General features: G+C 43.2%; 1 protein-coding gene across 1 annotated transcript in view; it reads left to right on the forward strand.

Annotated features, from left to right (window-relative positions):
- XIRP2 (xin actin binding repeat containing 2) overlaps positions 1-19,753 on the forward strand; it is a 468,169-nt gene that overhangs the window by 355,346 nt on the left and 93,070 nt on the right. Inside the window, exons 5-6 of the mRNA XM_056534393.1 lie at positions 9,532-9,680; positions 18,851-18,976. Of these exons, the coding sequence (XP_056390368.1) occupies positions 9,532-9,680; positions 18,851-18,976 (275 nt within the window). The remainder of the gene's footprint in view (positions 1-9,531; positions 9,681-18,850; positions 18,977-19,753) is intronic.

Consider the following 19,753-nt stretch of genomic DNA (forward strand, 5'->3'; position numbering starts at 1 on the left):
AAGGATTGTGTACATTCGGTTTAGCAATAGATCTCTTTTACCTTTGTGTAGGGGACTCTGGGGGTATTGTTTATTCCCCTTCTCTACCGAAGGTCTTCTGCAGGATTGAGCTAATTCCTGTTTGTTCCTGGAGTCTGTTCAGACTCATCTGTTTTCCTGTTTGGTGTTTTGAACTCTATGTATATTAGCTCTTGATTTCATATGTTTGGAGTTTCTGTACATGACTACTGATTGATAGTGTCCTCTGTTCACGACCACTGAGTCTTCTGTTCATGTCCGCAGATCTATAGTGTCCTCTGTTCATGACCGCTGATCCTTAGTGTCCTCTGTACTAATGCTCTGACCTGAACTTAACATGTTATTATAGAGTTCTATGTTCCTGTTATGTTTCTGGTTTGTGACCGACTATTGTTTTTATTAGGCCCCTGCACTTTAGTTCAGGGAGGGACCGGTGCCCAGTTGTCGATCCACCATTTAGGGTGGTTGGGCAAGTAGGCAGGGAGACCGGTATTAGGGTAAGTGTAGGGCTCATTCTCCCTTTCCCCCCGGTTGGTCCCTGACAAGGAGGAGTAGGAGTATCTGGAGCAACAGAAGATGGGTATGATGCACTTTTCCCTTTGGCTGAGGTGATGGAGCCTTGGCTGGCTGAAACAGGGAGCGGCGTGCCACTGGGTGATGCAGCAGGCTGGACCACCACATCGGAGCCACAGTTCTCCCAGGCCGCTTTATGGTGACGCTGCATATGTTGATGCAGGGCTGGGGTGCCAACATTGGGACCCAGGCCATGCTTCACCTTCTGCCGACAGATCTTGCATGTGGCCATTTTAACCTCCTCCAGATGCTTTATGAAAAACTGCCACACCGCCGAGTAGCTGATTTTCCCACCAACTGTCCGCACTGATTGACTGATACTGCTGCCGACTCCAGGAACCCTGTTCCACTACCTCCCTGGATGGTAGGCTGCCATGAAGCAGGTGGTCTACTCCGGACACGTTTGGATCCAGACTTTCCGCTTCTGCCAACCATGCTACCAACTTGTTGGCTCAGTTGCTGCCTCACGGGAAATCTGCAACCCTCTTCTCCTGATGATGATTGCCTCTTCTGCACCCAGCTCCCAAATGGGATTGTCTTCCTCATCATCCTGCATGTCACTGATGTCCTCCTTAGGTTCCTCAATAGTGTCTGCTTCAGGAGCCTGAACACTTGCAACACCACCTCCCACACCACTCTGCTCATCATTACTTGCCCACCTAGTGGAGGAAGCGGCAGATGTCTCCTCCACTTCTTGACTGGGCAGTAGCTGCTGACTGTCCTCTAGTATATCATCCTCACTAAATAGTTGAGCTGAACCCACAGCATAAGATACTTCTGTGGGGGAGTGAACAGCATAGGACAGAGGGAAATGGAGGACAGGGACTGCTCGTGGGCCATGTAAACTTAGGGTTGTGTCTGAGGAACTCACCGACTGTTGACTGGGAGTGTCAGATGTCACTTGTGATGAAGTGGATGACCGTGTTAATCAATCGATGATGGCAGATGGTTTGCTGGTCGAGACACCACCGCTAGCTGATATTGGGAGCTCAGGCCTCTCACTGTGACCTCTGTCTACGCCTGATGAATTTAGGCCTCTGCCACTCCTCTGTGCACGTCCTGGCACTTCTCTGCCTTACATATTTAGTGCGTATATGAGGGGAGGACAAAACGCTCCACTACGCTTAAAACAGTATTTGTTTACAACACCAGCAAGTGTGTACTTTTTGCTTGCCTTTTACAGTAACTAGGCCCTTAGGACTTTAACAGGAATAAAATGGTACACCACTTAGATGTACGTACATGGTATGCACTTAAGAGGGAGTCAAATGTGCTCCACTACGCTTAAAGCAGTTTTTGTCTACAACACCAGCAGGTGTGTATTTTTGGCTGGCCTTTCACAGTAACTAGGCCCTTAAGACTTTAACAGGAACAAAGTGTTACACCACCTATGTACGCACAAGTTACACTTAGTAGATGACAATACACTCCGCTACTCAACCAGTATTAGGCACTAATAGCAGAAGATTGTGGCTTTTAGTGCTCTGTATATCACACAAACACGGGGCCTAAGCCCAGAGCACAAATCCCTTTAAGGTGAACCCCCCAAAATAAAATATAACTTTTATTGTATTATCATATAAAATGATGACTAGTGATTAAAACCACAAATTTCACAGTTCCAGATAAGTAATGAATTCTGGGATTAACCCAGTAGTTTCCTGTCTTATGGGTCTGCAGTACCCAAACAAATGGAATCTGTGAAATTGATTAAAATCTGAAATTTTGCCTCCTCTACTAGTTTCGGCGCACCTGCGCCGTCCTCAGGAGGAATATGCGGCAAACACCCGTCCACGTGTCTCACTCTGTCTTTTATATCTTAGGTTTATTACCTCATCACTCCCCGACACTCTACCGAGCCAATCCCTGATTCTTTTCCTTATATCCAATAGGTGCTTTCCACCTCACTTACCTGTGTGGAATGTGGCCAACCAGGTTGATGTTTACCTGTTCGTATCTGATGACGTGAACTACTGTCATCACGATGCGCCATTGTTATGATGTCCCGATCATGTGTGTAATCACATGATCGGTTAATCGCTTGTCCTATTGCCGCGCATGCGCCCGGACTTAAACATCGCCTCCCGTTTGGTGCGCAGGCGCGGGGACTTAGAAAATATTCCGCTCGCTTCCAGTGTGTAACTCAATGACAGATACAGCGCATGCGCTGGGACTTAGAAATCTACAGTCCATTCATTTTCTATGTATGTTACTATTCCGGAGCATAGATATACAGTTACTCTGACTCAAATGTATCAAATGTTCCCGGAGGATATTTGTCCCACAGGATGAGACCACCATTTGGTCAATTAGTGTTTTAAGTCACTAACTGCATTGAATATTCCTATATATAGTTAATTATACAATCAATAGGTCATGATCCTATAGTTAGTTAACGACATCATGCGATCTTAAAAATTATGGGATGACCATACATAAACATAAAGGTAAGTATTATCTATGTTATTCAATCGAATTTTGGTGCTGGGGAGATAAATGACCAGTGACAAACAATTGTAGAGTAGAGTTTTAACTCCTACTTCCTTCAAAGTCCCTATTTCCATGGGACCTTCCATCATATTAACAGAGTGGACATAGTGTACATAAGGGGTGTTTTATTGTCATCTCAAATTTGCCTTGAACCATAATAACTTATTGCGGATCTAGAAAAGCGGCGAAGGAAAACCCTTCATTTAGACCCAAAGGGGCCATACTTTATCCATCTCGCCTCTTCTTTCAGTAGTAATGAGTCTATATTACCTCGCCTGGGACCTAGACGTAACTGACAGAGACCTACAAAACGTATGTCTTTCAAACTGCTGTTATGACAAGCCTGCATATGACGAGATATAGGGGTGTCCTTTGCTGTTCTTATGCAGCTTAGATGCTGGGAAATTCGTCTCTTAAATTCTTCAGTCGTTTTACCCACATAGATTCTCGGGCATGAGCAGACGGCCACATAGATAATGTTTTTGCTATTACAGTTGATAAATTGCCTAATCTCATAAGTCCGAGAGTCTATGGGGTTCGTGAAGGTCTTGCCTTTAATAATATATGTACAGAAGGTGCAATGTCCACATGCGTATGAGCCAACCGTCTTGTTGCTCAGCCAATTTTTGTTCATGTTAGATATATCTAGATGGCTATGCACCAACAGATCTTTCAAATTAGGTCCCCTCCTAAAAGTTATGCTTGGTTTCGCTCCTATCGCAGGTGCCAGATCCCTATCATTCGACAGCAAATGCCAATGTTTGCGAAGGATTCCCATGATCTTGTTGGTATATCCATCATAGGATCCTATGCATCGTATTTGGTTTTCTTGATCTCTACGAGTTTCAGACCTAAGTGTGTAATTTCTGTCTGTTTCTTTTGCCCGATGATATGCTCTTTTGAGATGTTTCCTGGGGTATTGTCGTTGTCTAAATCTGGAGAAAAGTCTCTTACTTTCCTCTTCAAACTTAGCGTCCTCTGAGCAATTACGACGTGTTCGTAGATATTGTCCTATGGGGATACTGGCCTTGAGGCGATCCGGGTGCCAACTGTTCCAATGAAGGAGCGAGTTGGCTGATGTAGGCTTGCGATAAACCTCCGTCTGTATCTTGAGGTCTTCATCTATGTAGATGTGCAAATCAAGAAAATTAATGGATCTGCCTCCTACCTCGCTGGTGAATACCATGCCTATACTATTAGTGTTAAGTTGGTGAACAAAATCTGTGAATAGTGAAATATCTCCGTCCCAAAGAATTAGGACATCATCGATATAGCGCCCCCAGAAAATAATGTGATCAGTGAAAAAACTAAAAACCTCATCAAAAACAATAGTGTCTTCCCACCACCCAAGAAATAAATTAGCATACGTCGGTGCACAGGAAGCCCCCATAGCTGTGCCTTGTGTTTGGTGATAAAAAGTGCCATTGTGTGATATATATTAGTGGGATCCCTAACCCACCCAGGGGTTCTTTTTGTGGTTGTTTTAGTGCTCTGCTCACCTTAACTGGCTGGCTACAGCTTTTCAGTTGTTGTACACACCAGTGCTGCAGCACACAGTCGCTGTGCAGCTCTACTCCCAAAATTGCACTTTCTCTATCAATCTCTCTCCCTTCCCTATCAATGCTTCTAGGCTGGATTCTGGCTTGAGGTGAACCACTGCTTTATAAATGCATTTCTGTGCAACACACTGCTCTCTGTCCCTCTCTCTCTTACATTGTCCTGCTTGAAGAAGTCACATCCATTTGTTAATCATTGGTTAATGGCTACTACTAGTTCCCTAGGGGAATGTATTGTGTGCTGTACTTTCTGCAGAGGGGATCCTGGTGCAATTTCTTCCATGCTGCACCTCCTCCTCATGTGCTTAGTAGTGGTTACAGGCCTCAGTCTTTTTGGGTATGAAGCCACAAGGTTTGAACTCCTGGATTCAGGGATTTTCTGATATTTTTCTCTGCAGATCCTTTCAAGTTTTGTTAGATTGAATGGTGACCATCGGTGGAAGCCATTTTCAGGTATCACCAGAGATGTCAAAATGAGCTCAAGTCAGGGCTCTGGCTGGGCCACGCAAGCACATTTACAGAATTGTCTCATAGCAGGAAAAGTTGCTGAGTTGCCCATAGCAGATCACTTCTTCCATTTTTGAAAAGGCCTCTGAAAAATGAAAGTAGCGATCTGATTGGTTGCTATGGGCAGCTCAGCAATTTTTCCTCTAGACAGGTTTTGATAAATCTCCCCCATTGTCTTGTTGGAAAGTGAACTTGCGGCCCAGTCTTAGGTCCAGAGCACTCTGGATCAGGTTATCATTAAATGGGATACTCTGGTTGTTATCTTCTATTTAAAATATGCTTGAGGAGGGTGTAAGGGAAAAAAAAAAAAAGAAACCCATTTTACCTTCCTCGCTCCATAGCCACCACCAGAATCCCTGAATTCCAGTTCCTGATGTCCAGTGTTTCTGGGTCACTCATCCAATCAGCGGCTGAGGCGGGACATCATTGCGGTTGCTGATTGGATAAGAAGCTGTGTGATGTCATGTCACCAAACCTAGAACACTGGACACCAGGAATCGGTGTTAGGTGATTCTGATAACAGCTCTGAAGGTAAGAGAGGCTTTTTACCTCCTACCAAACTTTTATAAATGGAAGGCGATCACCTGAGTACCCCTTTAACCCCTTAAGGACCAAGGACATACAGGTACGTCCTTGGTCCTGCTCCCGTGATATAACGCGGGGTTACACGGTAACCCCGCATCATATCACGGCGGGCCCGGCGTCATAGTGATGCCAGGACCCGCCGATAATAGCGCGCAGCGCCGATCACGGCGCCGCGCACTATTAACCCTTTAGCCGCGCGCTCACAGCTGAGCCGCGCGGCTAAAAGCGAAAGTGAAACCATGCCGGTTAACTCAGTCGGCTGTTCGGGATAGCCGCGGCGAAATCGCGGCATCCCGAACAGCTTACAGGACAGCGGGAGGGCCCCTACCTGCCTCCTCGCTGTCCGATCGCCGAATGACTGCTCAGTGCCTGAGATCCAGGCATGAGCAGTCATGCGGCAGAATCATTGATCACTGGTTTCCTATGAGAAACCAGTGATCAATGATAAAGACCAGTGTGTGCAGTGTTATAGGTCCCTATGGGAGTTATAACTGCAAAAAAAAAGTGAATGAATATCATTTAACCCCTCCCCTATTCAAAGTTTGAATCACCCCCCTTTTCCCATAAAAAAAAAAAAAAACACAGTGTAAATAAAAATAAAAATAAACATATATGGTATCACCGCGTGCGGAAATGTCCGAATGATAAAAATATATCATTAATTAAACCGCTCGGTCAATGGCGTACGCGCAAAAAAAATCCAAAGTCCAAAATAGTGCATTTTTGGTCACTTTTTATATAATTTAAAAAGTCCTATCAATGCAAAAATGGTACCGTTAAAAACTTCAGATCACGGCGCAAAAAATGTGCCCTCATACCGCCCCATACACGGAAAAATAAAAAAGTTATAGGGGTCAGAAGATGACAATTTTAAACGTATTAATTTTCCTGCATGTAGTTATGATTTTTTCCAGAAGTACGACAAAATCAAATCTATATAAGTAGGGTATCATTTTAATCGTATGGACCTACAGAATAAAGATAAAGTGTCATTTTTACCGAAAAATTTACTACGTAGAAACGGAAGCCCTCAAAAGTTACAAAATGGCATTTTTTTTCAATTTTGTCGCACAATGATTTTTTTTCCGTTTCACCGTAGATTTTTGGGCAAAATGACTGACGTCATTACAAAGTAGAATTGGTGGCGCAAAAAATAAGCAATCATATGGATTTTTAGGTGCAAAATTGAAAGAGTTATGATTTTTGAAAGGCAAGGAGCAAAAAACGAAAATGCAAAAACAGAAAACCCCCAGTCCTTAAGGGGTTAACAATATCTCTGTACTTTGCTCCATTCAGCTTTCCCTTAATTCATCTATTCCTCATCCAACCCCCTCCGTGTTAGAAAATCTATCTGATTTTATTCAATGCAACATAAATTAAATGCTAAAATAGTAAGACAAACATCAAATTGTCCTAATTATCTCTGCACATTGTAATTGTTCCCTGCGGTAACTTCCCAACTGTTTCTTATATTGAAGCGAATTATCAGCATTTCATCACTGCACAGACAAGATTTATTGTATTCTCACTACGTAACAGCAAACCTGACACATATATTATTTTCATGGGAAACTCACATTACGGCAACAACACCTAAGACTCAGCGTAAATCATTCCCATTTCAATTTAAGGACAGCGTCGGTGTTTTGTCTGATAAAGGAAGGAATTTGCTGTTTTACATTACACAAGACATAGTCATTTTATTTAGCTTTTATATAATCTCTTGTAGATTACAATTTGTTTTTAATTACATCCATTTACAATGAGATCTCATAATATAATAGACGCTGAACATGTCGCTGTTTGTGTAACTGCTAAGTGAAGCGTTTGCACAAAAAGTGCTAAAGTGTGGGGTTAGGTGCCAGATTTGCCATGATATGGTCACCATCACAAATGTGATTATCGCTTAACATGTACCGTATTTTTTTCTGAATCTTTTTCACTTTTGGTAGTGTTGAAGAATCGCATTACAGTTTTTTATGCATGTCTATACGTATTGTGAGCTAATTGTGAATATTCTTAAAATATATTAAATAAAGGCAAAAACAAAGATAAGCATGCACTCACCGCCAGTAAGCTGCTACAGGCTCCGAGTCTGGGATCACCACGGCATAGGTTTAGATGGTAAGGGGCGCTCAGAGGCTACGCCGGCTGTTTCGGACGTAGGAACGTCATTCTTCTGGCCTGAAGAAGGACGTTCCTACGTCCGAAACAGCCGGCGTAGCCTCTGAGTGCCCCTTACCGTCTACACCTATGCCTTGGTGATCCCGGACTCGGAGCCCGTAGCAGCTTACCAGCGGTGAGTGCATGCTTATCTTTGTTTTTGCCTATATCGATATTTTACCTTGCATGTGCACCCCGCAGGTGCTGCTTACATATAGAAGTGAGTCCGGACGCTCCTACCGGTTACCTCGTGGTATTGTATGTTTGCTTGTTCCACCTATTTGGTTTGCTACCTGGTGTGCTCTCTTTTTCTTGGATTTTCTATATATTAAATAAAATCGAAAAATCTCTGATTAAAAAAAATGCATCTTAGATGCCCAGGTGAGGAAATCTTAATTAATAGTAGAAATCTGAGTTAACAGTGGTAATCCGAGTTAACCCTCATCCATCAGAAAGGTATGACTTCAAAGAGTATCTCTTAAACTGGAGGACTCATTGTGACCGTGCATTACACAGACAGATCAATTAATTTCAGGAGCTGTCATGTAATGCCTCATTTCTCCAGCTGAGGTGCTGCAGTTTGATTGGACTAAACTAAAATTGCTTCTGTTGTTTGAAATTTAATAGGTTTCATAGTGTGTGGTCTTTGTCCCAAGTCTCTTGTACACAGGGCCATCATACTGTATGTGTAAACTGTGCAGAAAGGGTACTGTCGCTTTAAAAAAAGACAAAAAAAAAAACAGTCTCCTACCCTTAAAGAGATTAGATTATAACTCAAGAATGCCATAGTTTACGCTTGATGTATATTCCCAAATCAATCAAATGGACCCTTCACTTACCTCAGCCACAGAGTACCAAGAAGATTAATCCATAAGAGATTCTTCTCTATTTGAACATATAACACATTTCGGGATCGGGATAAATATTCTCTTATGGATTAAGCTTCCCGGAATTCTGTGGTTGCGCCAAGTGAAGAGTCCATTATTTTAGTTTGGGAATATACCTCAACTAAGGGATCAAGTTCTGGGGAAAACAGTGAGGGAACTCACACCCAAGATTTCCACTCAAGGGCTGGTCCTGCAGGATTCTTGCTAATAAAAACAGTGTTCCTGCTGTGGAAAAAGTGCAGGAACTTCATTTCCATGCGTTTCTGCAGGACTTGGGCCTCAGTTGTAAGTTGTGATTCTTGAGCTCTAATGTAATATCATAGTAGGTAAGAGACTGTTTTTAAAGTGACAGAGCCCCTACTGGGCTGCTGCAGAGTTTACACTTCTGGTATTCCTTCAGATCCCCTGAAAGGACACCAGGCTGCACCCCATGCCCACCATTGGGTCAATTGGCCTAAAGTTATTGAGGGACATTGTGCTCCAAGCACAAGTCTCCCAGATGAGAAAGTTTTCTCCTGCTTACAAACACACATATTACTCTTTAGATATTGTACTGGGGCACTATACTTGTTCTCTTTTCCTATTAGGAAAGCTTACAATTTATTTGTCACAGAGCTCTATGGCGGGTGGCAGGGGGCTCATATACTTTTTTACATAAAGGCTGACTGCTGGTGTTGGGTCCATGCCATCTTGTACTGCTTAATACTCAATGTATGGATCAAATATTCACTTGTGCATTATTTCTTTGTCAGGTATTACAAGAACCAAAAAAGGACCATCTGAGGAAACTGCCAAGAGTGGTAACATACCACAGGACCTGCCTGAATCTTTACCATTGAAAGACAGAATGGCCATGTACCAAGCGGCTGCTACTAGCAAAGGGCAAACCTCCAGCAGACATGTACGTTTTGTGTAAATTTTATATTAACAGTTATGTTACATGTGTGTATATATATATATATATATATATATATATATATATATATTAAATTATTATTTATATTACTCCTTATGTGGATCTTCACCATAGCATCTTTCCTCAAGTTTTAAAATACAAAGACAAAATAAGCATTAACCATATCTTTATTTTTATCTTTGCCTGTTGCAGCAATAAAATATTTAGGGTACCTGTCATTCCAAACAAATGATCAGGGAACAAGCAGGAAGAAGCAAGAGGTAGCGCATATATCGCAGGCGATCTCTGTCCAATTGGATGGGGATGTTTAATGTAGATCGCTATGACCTGGGGAGTGAAGCACCCTACTATGCTCTTCTCCCCAGCCCTTTCTTTTCCTCGGCCTCAGCACTAAGTCCCCAACCAATCAACTGTTTTTAGGCAACGTCAAAAGTTTTGATCGATCGGGCTCTGAGTGTTCAGACCCTTACTGATGGCTAGAATAAGCGAGGAAAGAAGTATGTGGCTGAGCCCTTCTCTCCCTGCAGTCAATAGAACTGAGACAGTCAGGTGGTTTAGAGTAGGAAGACAATACACTTAGCGTGCACCTCTCCTGACCCGCCTACCAATAGGTTGGGATCTGAACACTTAGATTCTGACTGATTAAAATTTTTTATATGTTTCTATGACATATTAAAAGTTTTTTTTTAGTGACAGTGTCCATTTGAATGGGTACTCCAGTACTTCTGCCCTATCCACAGGACCCTCCGTGATCTCCAGAATGGGGCCCGGTCTCTCCTGGTGTATGGAGCGGCATGTCAAGCGCTCCATGCATTCTCTGTGGAAGCACCAGTGTACAGCACTTCCCGCAATTAGATGCTTATCCCCTATCCTGGGAATAGGGGGAAAGTTTTGAAGTACTCTTTTAAGGACAGAACATAACACATTTAGTTACAACATTTTGTATATGCCCATGTGCTGTTTCAAAGAGATATTTCTTTAGCAGGTGATGGGACAAGGATAGGCTGTGATTCAAACTTGTTTACTAAGCCTTTACATGAGTTAATCACTTGTGCAGCTTGGACCCCTGGCTGTTTGGGCATGCTGGGAGTTGTAGTTTTGCAATATCTGAAAACACCTTGGTTGGGAAACACTGACCAAGTGCAAGGCCAATAATAACAATTTCTAAAAAGATCTAATAACCCAACAAGTGTAAACATTATCTCCCATTATCCTCATTCTTACCAATGGTGCTACATTTTGCACAGTTTTGATCCGCTATGCTGCACCTGTACCCTCCCTGGGATAGTACCCTTTGCAGAGTCTTCTAATGTGTCCCTCCCCTTATGTCATACCAAATATGGCCCAAAAATGCAGTGATTCAGTGCACAATAAGAAAATATATAAAAATGTATCCCATGCAGCTGTATTTCCATTGACTCATTTACCAAGTGTGTGACTTATGGTGAAGGCTCTAGGTGACCAGATCAGTCGCTCCACCTTTAGAGTTATAGGAGTGACACTAAATCTAAGACCTTCCTAAAGCCTGTAAATGTAACGTTTGTCTAAAAGGACCACGTTTCAGGGATAACATAGAAATCTTTCTGGACCATATTACATACACCACTATATCTATTTCTTCTTTGAACCCATCACAGTCTAAAATAGCTGCAACTATGTATACATTAAAAAAATAAATCCCTTTTTAGTGTTTAGTACCATAAAATACATCAGTGTTGTCCAACCAGGGTGTATCCAGCTGTTGTGAAACTACAACTCCCAGAATGCCCGGACAGCCAAAGGCTGTCGGGGCATGTTGGAAGTTGTAGTTTCGCAACAGCTGGAGGCACCCTGGTTGGGAACCACTGGGCTTTATAAAGAAACAAGGAAACACCCTGCAGGAGCCATACACTACAAATGGCCTGGATATTGGACACTGTAGCAGCTACTTTCCTTAATGCATTACACTAATGTAGCGCCATCTGCTGGAAGAAGAATAACATGCAGTGGGCAACCAGATCACTTTTTTTCTCGGATGATTTTGACACATGGCCACCAAGAGTTTGCCAAACATAATAATGCACACTATATCCAAGGGGTGAATAACGTTTGGGCTGCAATGCATAATCTGTACGAGGGTACCCAACCTACCAAATACCATGTATAATGCCGTCAATACTGTTTTGTTGCAGTGCAGCTGTGGGTGGGGCTGCAGCCTCTGCACCCCTGTATAGCTACAACATCACTAGTACCCTGTGACACATTTGTTTTTTTAATTCTCTCAGAATTGACGACCATGGTATAGTGCTATTACCTTTTTACACCTTTTTACAGAAGATCACAGTGCTATCCACGGCATGGCTATTAGAAACAACCTTGGGCACAGGGCCAATTCTGCCTATAGGCAAAATAGGAAGCCGCCTAGAGCGCCCTCTTAAAAGGGGGGCGCCGCTCTGCCTGCCGCAAGAAAGTTAGACAGCCAGCATCCAAATCACTCGCTCAGCCAGCAGCATGAGGATGAGGTTTGTTACAGTGTGTCACCCCACTAATAAGGTGGGCGTATCAAAGGGCGGAGCAATGGGTGGAGTCAGGGGGTGGCAAAATTAGTTTTTGCCCAGGGTGACAAAAATCCTTGCTCCAGTCCTGCTTGGGCATCAGTGAGACCTATAAAGTTGGCTCCTGAAATGGCAAAAAAAAAAAAGAAATGGTGACTTATTAAGACCCAAAACACTTGCAGAATTAAAGGAAACCTGTCAGGTCCATGGACCTGACAGGTCAGAAGAGCAACATTCCACTGCTGTTCCCCTGAACTTTCTGTGGTGCCACAGAGATGAAAACTAACTGTATTGGGGGCAAATGTGACTGATTTTACAGTAAATAATAATTCTTTATTTTTGTAGCACACACAGATTCCGCAGCGTTGTACACTCAAATTGCTCACACTAAATTTCACCTATCAGTATGTTTTGGAGTGTGGAAGAAAATAATAATAATAATAATAATAATAATAATAATAACTATTATTATTATTATTATTATTAGGATGATGATGATGATGATTATTATTATTATTAGGATGATTATTATTATTGTTATTAATTCCACTGTCCTGGAGGGAGGGGGTCCAGTGAATGTGACTGTAACCTGCACCACACCCACCTAGTGTATTTAGCTGCGGATCCGCTGGTGAAGGCCCCGCTCTATGCTGCCTTTACATGTGCCTGCTGGTAGCGGCAATACCCCACTACGAGCAGACACACTGCAGCGATGTGTGCGGCGTACTCGCACATCGCGGACGCTCTCCCTGCTCTCAGCTAGGCAGAGAGCTTCCTCGATGTGTGGGTATACTCCGACTCGCACATCGCAGTGTGCCTGCTGGTAGCGGCGTATTGCCACTACGAGCAGGCACATGTAAAGACAGCATAGAGCGGGCCTTCATCAGTGGATCCGCAGCGTAACATCCACTGAAAATCCGCACGTGTTAACGTACCCTTAGGCAGTGTTTTTCAAACAGTGTGTCTCCATCTGTGGCCTTCTGCTGGCCAGGCATGCTGGGAGTTGTAGTTTTGCAACAGCTGGAGACACACTGTTTGGAAAACACTACTCATAGGAGTTAAACAAAAAGTCCCATCTCAATGGATTGTCTATAGATTTTTCTCAATATATACTAAAAAGTAATTGCAATTGAAATCTAGTAAAAAAAATATAAAGATAATGCAAGCAAATAAAATGAATCATGGGTCAAAGCATTGATAAAATTTGCTAATGAGAATACATATCCTATTCATCTACAATATTAAAAGTTTCTTCTACCCAAGTGCAAAATAGCAATTTTTTTAATAAGACTTTATGGATTTATAGATAACGTTGCAGCTTTGCTTTTGTTACTGGATGCCAATATCTTTTTTTTTTTCTTCCTAATAAAATCTAATTTTCATTTTCTGGCCACACAGTTTTCCCTTCTCTTTCCATACACTCCAAATCCATTAGGAGCTGCCTAATCAACATAGAAATAAGGGGCCATGACTCCCCACGCTAAACCAATTATGATTAGTGGAAGGAGCTGGATGCCGCGCTATTGGCAGCTCTATGGGCAGGAGATAATAAAATTCTACGACTAAAGTCATTTTCTCTCCTTAATGAACAGCTAACATGTAAAGAAATCTGATTATTGTGTTTTTATATAAAGGCAACAGGGAGCTGACGGGCGTCTCTGCAGGTATTTCACTGTTAATGTAATAGATGTCATTTACACCGATTCCACACTGCAAGCTGGTTTGGACTTTTTTGTATTACATGGGGGGCTACTTAAAGGGGTTATCCAGGAATAGAAAAGCAAAGCTTCTTTCTTTAATAAACCGCTCCAAGTCTGTCTCCAGGTTGGGTGTGGTTTTGCAGCTCAGTTCCATTTAAAGGGGTACTTCCCTGAATTTTTTTTTTTTTTTAATCAACTTGTGCCAGAAAGTTAAAGGGGTATTCCAGGCCAAAACTTTTTTCTATATATCAGCTGGCCCCAGAAAGTTAAACAGATTTGTAAATTACTTCTATTAAAAAATCTTAATCCTTCCAATAGTTATTACCGTATTTATCGGGGTATACCACGCACCGGCCTATAACACGCACCCTCATTTTACCAAGGATATTTGGGTAAAAAAAGTTTTTTACCCAAATATCCATGGTAAAATGAGGGTGCATGTGTGCGCGTGTATACCCCGATATACCCCCAGGAAAGGCAGGGGGAGAGAGGCCGTCGCTGCCCGCTTCTCTCCCCCTGCCTTTCCTGGGGTCTAGAGCGCTGCTGCCGGCTCTTCTCTCCCCCTGGCTATCGGCGCCGCTGCCCGTTCTGTCCCCCTGACTATCGGTGCCGGCGCCCCACTGCCGACGCCGATAGCCAGTGGGAGAGAAGCGGCGCCGACAGCCAGGGGGAGAGAAGGGGCAGCGGCACCCATTGCCGGCACCGCTGCCCCGTTGCCTCCCCCCATCTCCGGTGGCATAATTACCTGAGTCGGGTCCGCGCTGCTGCAGGCCTCCGGCGTGCATCCCCTGCGTCGTTGCTATGCACGGTGCGGCGCACTGATGTCATGCGCCTCGCCGTGCAGCGCATAGCGACGACGAAGGGGACGCACGCCGGAGGCCTGCAGCAGCGCGGACCCACCTCAGGTAATTATGCCACCGGGGATGGGGGGAGGCAACGGGGCAGCGGCGCCGGCAATGGGTGCCGCTGCCCCTTCTCTCCCCCTGGCTATCGGTGCCGGCAGTGGGGCGCCGGTACCGATAGTCAGGGGGACAGAACGGGCAGCGGTGCCGATAGCCAGGGGGTGAGAAGGGCCGGCAGCAGGGCTCTAGACCCCAGGGAAGGCCTCTCTCCCCCTGCCTTTCCTGGGGCGGTATCGGCGTATAACACGCACATAGACTTTAGGCTAAAAATTTTAGCCTAAAAAGTGCGTGTTATACGCCGATAAATACGGTAGCTTCTAAAGTTGAGCTGTTGTTTTCTGACTAACTGCTCAATGATGATGTCACGTCCCGGGAGCTGTGCAGTTCCTATGAGGATATTCTCCCATCATGCACAGCTCCCGGGATGTGACATCATCATTGAGCAGTTAGACAGAAAACTTCAGAAGCTAATAACTATTGGAAGGATTAAGATTTTTTATAGAAGTAATTTCCAAATTTCTTCTATTCTATATATACATATATTATTGTATACTTATATCTATTTTTATTAAAGCAAGGTGGGCAGAGCCTCTTTAGGTGCCAGATTTGAAGGGTATTTAAACCCTTTCAATACGCAGCTCAGTCTCTCTGACCGCAGATCCATAGTTTTTTCCACGTATCTGTCTTTTTGAGACCTAAGGTAATTACTGTACTGTCCTTGCGGAAAGTACTGTGACTTATCTTCTCTTCCTAGTTTGGACTGCTTTTAGTAGTCTTCTATCTCTTTATTTTTTACATTTTTTTTTCTCTGAGCCTGCTTTAATAATAATATCAATATCTTCCTCAGATTATGTTCTGGGAAAGGGTTTTCCAAGCGGAAACATCTCGCTTGCCATGACTGTAATATTCCGCTAGACGATTCCTATGAATTTTCTAGATGTCCATCTTGTAGGACCAAGACTCTGCCCTCCCAGCAGGTGGAATCTACTGTACAAGACATGTATGTGTGGATTTCCACAAATATGTCTGCCATGCACGCATTCATTGAAGAATTAAAACAAGTGATTGCTCAGAAACTTTTGGATGGTTATTTAATAGAGCTATGTCAATTCCTCCATCCTGATATGTGCAGACAAGAGTTTTTCCTCCAGTCAAGGAGTCTTACATTTTGGAGTACATCCAGAAAGGTGCCCTGGAAGAGGTTCTTACTCCAGAACAGGAGGCAGGGATTTATTCCCCAGTCTTCCTTGTTCCCAAGGTAACGGGAGACTGGCAGATGATTATAGATCTAACATTTTTCAATCAGTTCGTAAAGCGCAAACGCTTTCGCATGGAAACTATTCAATCTGTGGTCAACCTTATCTCGCCAGGGGATTACCTGGCTACCCTGGACTTAAAGGATGCTTACATCCATATTCCCATTCATCCTGCTTCCAGGAAGTATTTAAGAATCGCTGTCCATGTAGGGGGAGTTCTAAAACACCTCCAGTTTGTAGCCCTCCCGTTTGGAATTTCTTCAGCCCCACACACATTTACCAAAGTTGTGGTGGCAGTTGTAGCTGCTTTAAGGCTCCAAGGACTCAGCATAGTTCCCTACCTAGATGATTGGCTCCACAGAGCTCCATCGCAAATGAACCTGTCCCAACATCTCCAGCTAGCCGTATCGTTCCTTCACCAACTGGGTTGCATAGTCAATTGGGCCAAGTCCAATTTCCTCCCAACAACATCAGTGAGGTTCCTTGGCTTCATAGTCGATACAATCTCAATGACATTCTACCTCACTCCTGAGAGGAAATCTCAGGTTCAGGAATCGGCTCAATATCTCTTAGAGAGTGTCCATCCTCAATCTCATGCGGATGTTGGGACTTATGTTCACTACCGCAGATACGGTACCTTGGGCTCTTTGGCATCTACGCCCTCTTCAATCAGAGGTTCTTGCCACTTGGAATCACTGGCCATCTGGCCTTGACAAGAGCCACTCCCTGTCTTTCGCAACCCGATCTTCTCTAAGATGGTGGTCTAACCTACAAGATGGCAAGTCCCTGATCCAACCCTCCTGGATCATACTTTCATCTTCAAATTATTTTTGCAGGGGCCCGAAAGGGTCACAAGTCCTCTAAACCCTCCATTAGTAGATGGGTAAAATATGTTGTTCGTGAAGCCATGGTATCTCAGAAAATGGAGCCTCCTGAGTTCGTAAGAGCTCATTCTATCAGGTCTGTATCGACTTCCTTTGCGGAAAGGAATTTAGTTCCTTTGGAACACATATGCAAGGCTGCATCCTGGAGTTCACGCTCCACTTTTATCGCTCACTACAGGCTTGATAGTAGAGTTGCCGATTACTCTTCCTTTGGGCGGTCAGTATAATTTGCCGTCAGGCATGAGAGCCCTCCCTCATAGGGTATTCTGCTTGCCATATCCCCATCTGTGCTACTGGTTAGGACGTAAGGGAATCATTAATTTCTAATGCTAATTGGTTTTCCCTTAGTAGCACAACTTTCCCTCCCTAGTAGTTATCTCATTATTATTATTACTATTATTTCTTAGTTCTTCTTGTTACAACACAAGGGGACAGAGGGTGACCCCTCCTTTATACTAGTTATTTTGGGTCTGCTTTGTTAATTAATTAATTAGTTTATTAATCAATAAAAGTTCCATTTGTCCTACCAGTTTGCGGGGGGTGGAATACCCCATCTGTGCTGCTGTTAGTACTAAGGGAATACAAATTATTGTTAGAAATTAACTAGTCTATTCTTTCTGCTGACTCTGGAATCTGGAATTCTGCAGGAGGAGCATGTTTCTGCTGCTGGATTCCACCTTATGCAATTCTAATGCGGAATTCCACACAGACATTCGATTGTGTAAACATAGTCTAAGGGTATGTTCACACTGTGGAATCTCCGCTCACAGAATTCTGTGGACTTACGCGCAAAGAAAGAACATGTTCCTTCTTTGCGCAAAACAATTTCAGCAGCGGAATTGTGCACCACTGAAATTCCTCAGTGTGAACGGGTGTTGCGGAAGGGCCATTCACACTGATGGTAATGTTCACTGTGCGGTGCAGTGTGAATGTACCCTAAGGGTTCAAACAGGTGTAGGAATCCTGCTCATAGATACACAGTGTAGCATGAGAAGGGTGTGCTAGTGATTTCTTGTCTATCTATCTATCTATTCCCTTTATATCTATCTATCTATCTATCTATCTATCTCATATCTATCTATCCATCTCCTATCTATCTTTCACCTATCTATCTATCTATCTATCTATTTATCTATCTATCTATCTATCTAGCTATCTATCTATCTCCGATCTATCTATCTATCTATCTATCTATCTCCTATCTATCTATCTATCTATCTATCTATATCTATCTATCTATCTATCTATCCTGCATTTATATCAGTAACAAACATTGTATTTTTACAGAATACATAAACCCATCTTTGAGTCCCATCAATCTGATTCCCTCCTTTCCCCGGTGATAGAATAGTGAGGCTTCATCTCTTTATTCATCACCGTCTCCTCTGTTTTATGAACACTTTCCTTCCCTCGAGAGGCAAAACCAAATTGGATCAAAATGCTATGAAAAAAATGTAGATGGCTTGTCGTCCTGACACGGTGATAGGTGATGCATCGGAGCTGTCAGCAGTAATATGTGAGACCTGCCATTTTCTCTGTCTATTTCCTCCTGCCGGGCAGGTTGTCTTCTCCGGGTGTAATCACATGGTCCTGGTATTAGCCGGCTCAGGAATATGTAGAATGTTTTATGCTGATTGGTTATCGCTGACTTCATTTTCTTTATATAAAACATTGCGGCGCCGGCAGCCTGGTTTATACCTCCGAGACCGGCTCCATGCATCTTACAGGCATTTTAGATATAGCTTCCATTTATTTCCCAATAAAATGTACTGGATGTTGGTTATTAGATTTTAGATCCTATGTGCAGATCTATCAGATAGTTTCCCTGGTTTTAGATGAAGGGAATAGATTACATTTCTACATCGTTTTAATTTTCTAGATGCTGGAGGAATCGGAAGCCTGCGTAATGCCTGGCGGACTGGCGAGCATGAAGAAGCACTTTGAAAAGTCAGACAATGTTTCGTCTCGCAGCACTGTGTCACAGTATCAGCAGAGATCTGTCAAGGTAAAAATAATTAAAAGGTCTTAAAGGGAACCTGGCACATTGAAAATACAGTCCAATCTGCAGGGCCCATGTCATAAAGCAGGAGGAGCTGAGAAGATTGATATATAGTTTTGTGGGAAATGTCCCCAGATAATTTGTCATTTATTTATGTAAAGATCTGCTTAGTAGTCCAGTGGGCGGTCTTTATCAGTGATTGGCAGCTCTCTCTGTATGACTGTGAAAAATGATAGCTGTCTAGAAGAAAATGGGTTGGTAGTCAGCACTCCATAAAGTTCCATGTTCATTCCAAACAATTTAAAGCTGCCATTGCAGCTTAGGAAACAGATAAAATGGAAACCTCAGGAGATAGCAATGTATCTGATGTGTTTCAGATCGTTAGAGAGCTATTGTTGTAGCCATGTTTACACTAGGAAACTCCTACTTATATATGGTATTCCAGGACCTTTCTCCTTTTCTGGCATGGAAAAACTGAAAACTGAAAAGTGAAGTGTAACGATCGCACATGGCTAGGCTTTACATGCTGCACTCTGGTCAGTGGGGAGTTACAGGCCTGGGCCAATCAGCAGTTGAGGAGGAGTTTTTCATCACTTCTCAGCCTTTTAGCTGCACACTTGCTTTTTTCCTGTTTTAGTTCAGTTTTAATGACATTCCTGTCTGTGTCTGTTCTGACTTGTTACTTTGTTTCAACCATGGCTTTGTAGTTCTTACTCGTTAGTTTAGCCTTTAGCCTAGTCATGCTCATCTTTTGATCTGTCTGTATTTATTATTGAGTTTTAA

This window comes from Hyla sarda, chromosome 8 (assembly GCF_029499605.1).
Source record: "Hyla sarda isolate aHylSar1 chromosome 8, aHylSar1.hap1, whole genome shotgun sequence".
Classification (NCBI taxonomy): Eukaryota; Metazoa; Chordata; class Amphibia; order Anura; family Hylidae; genus Hyla; species Hyla sarda.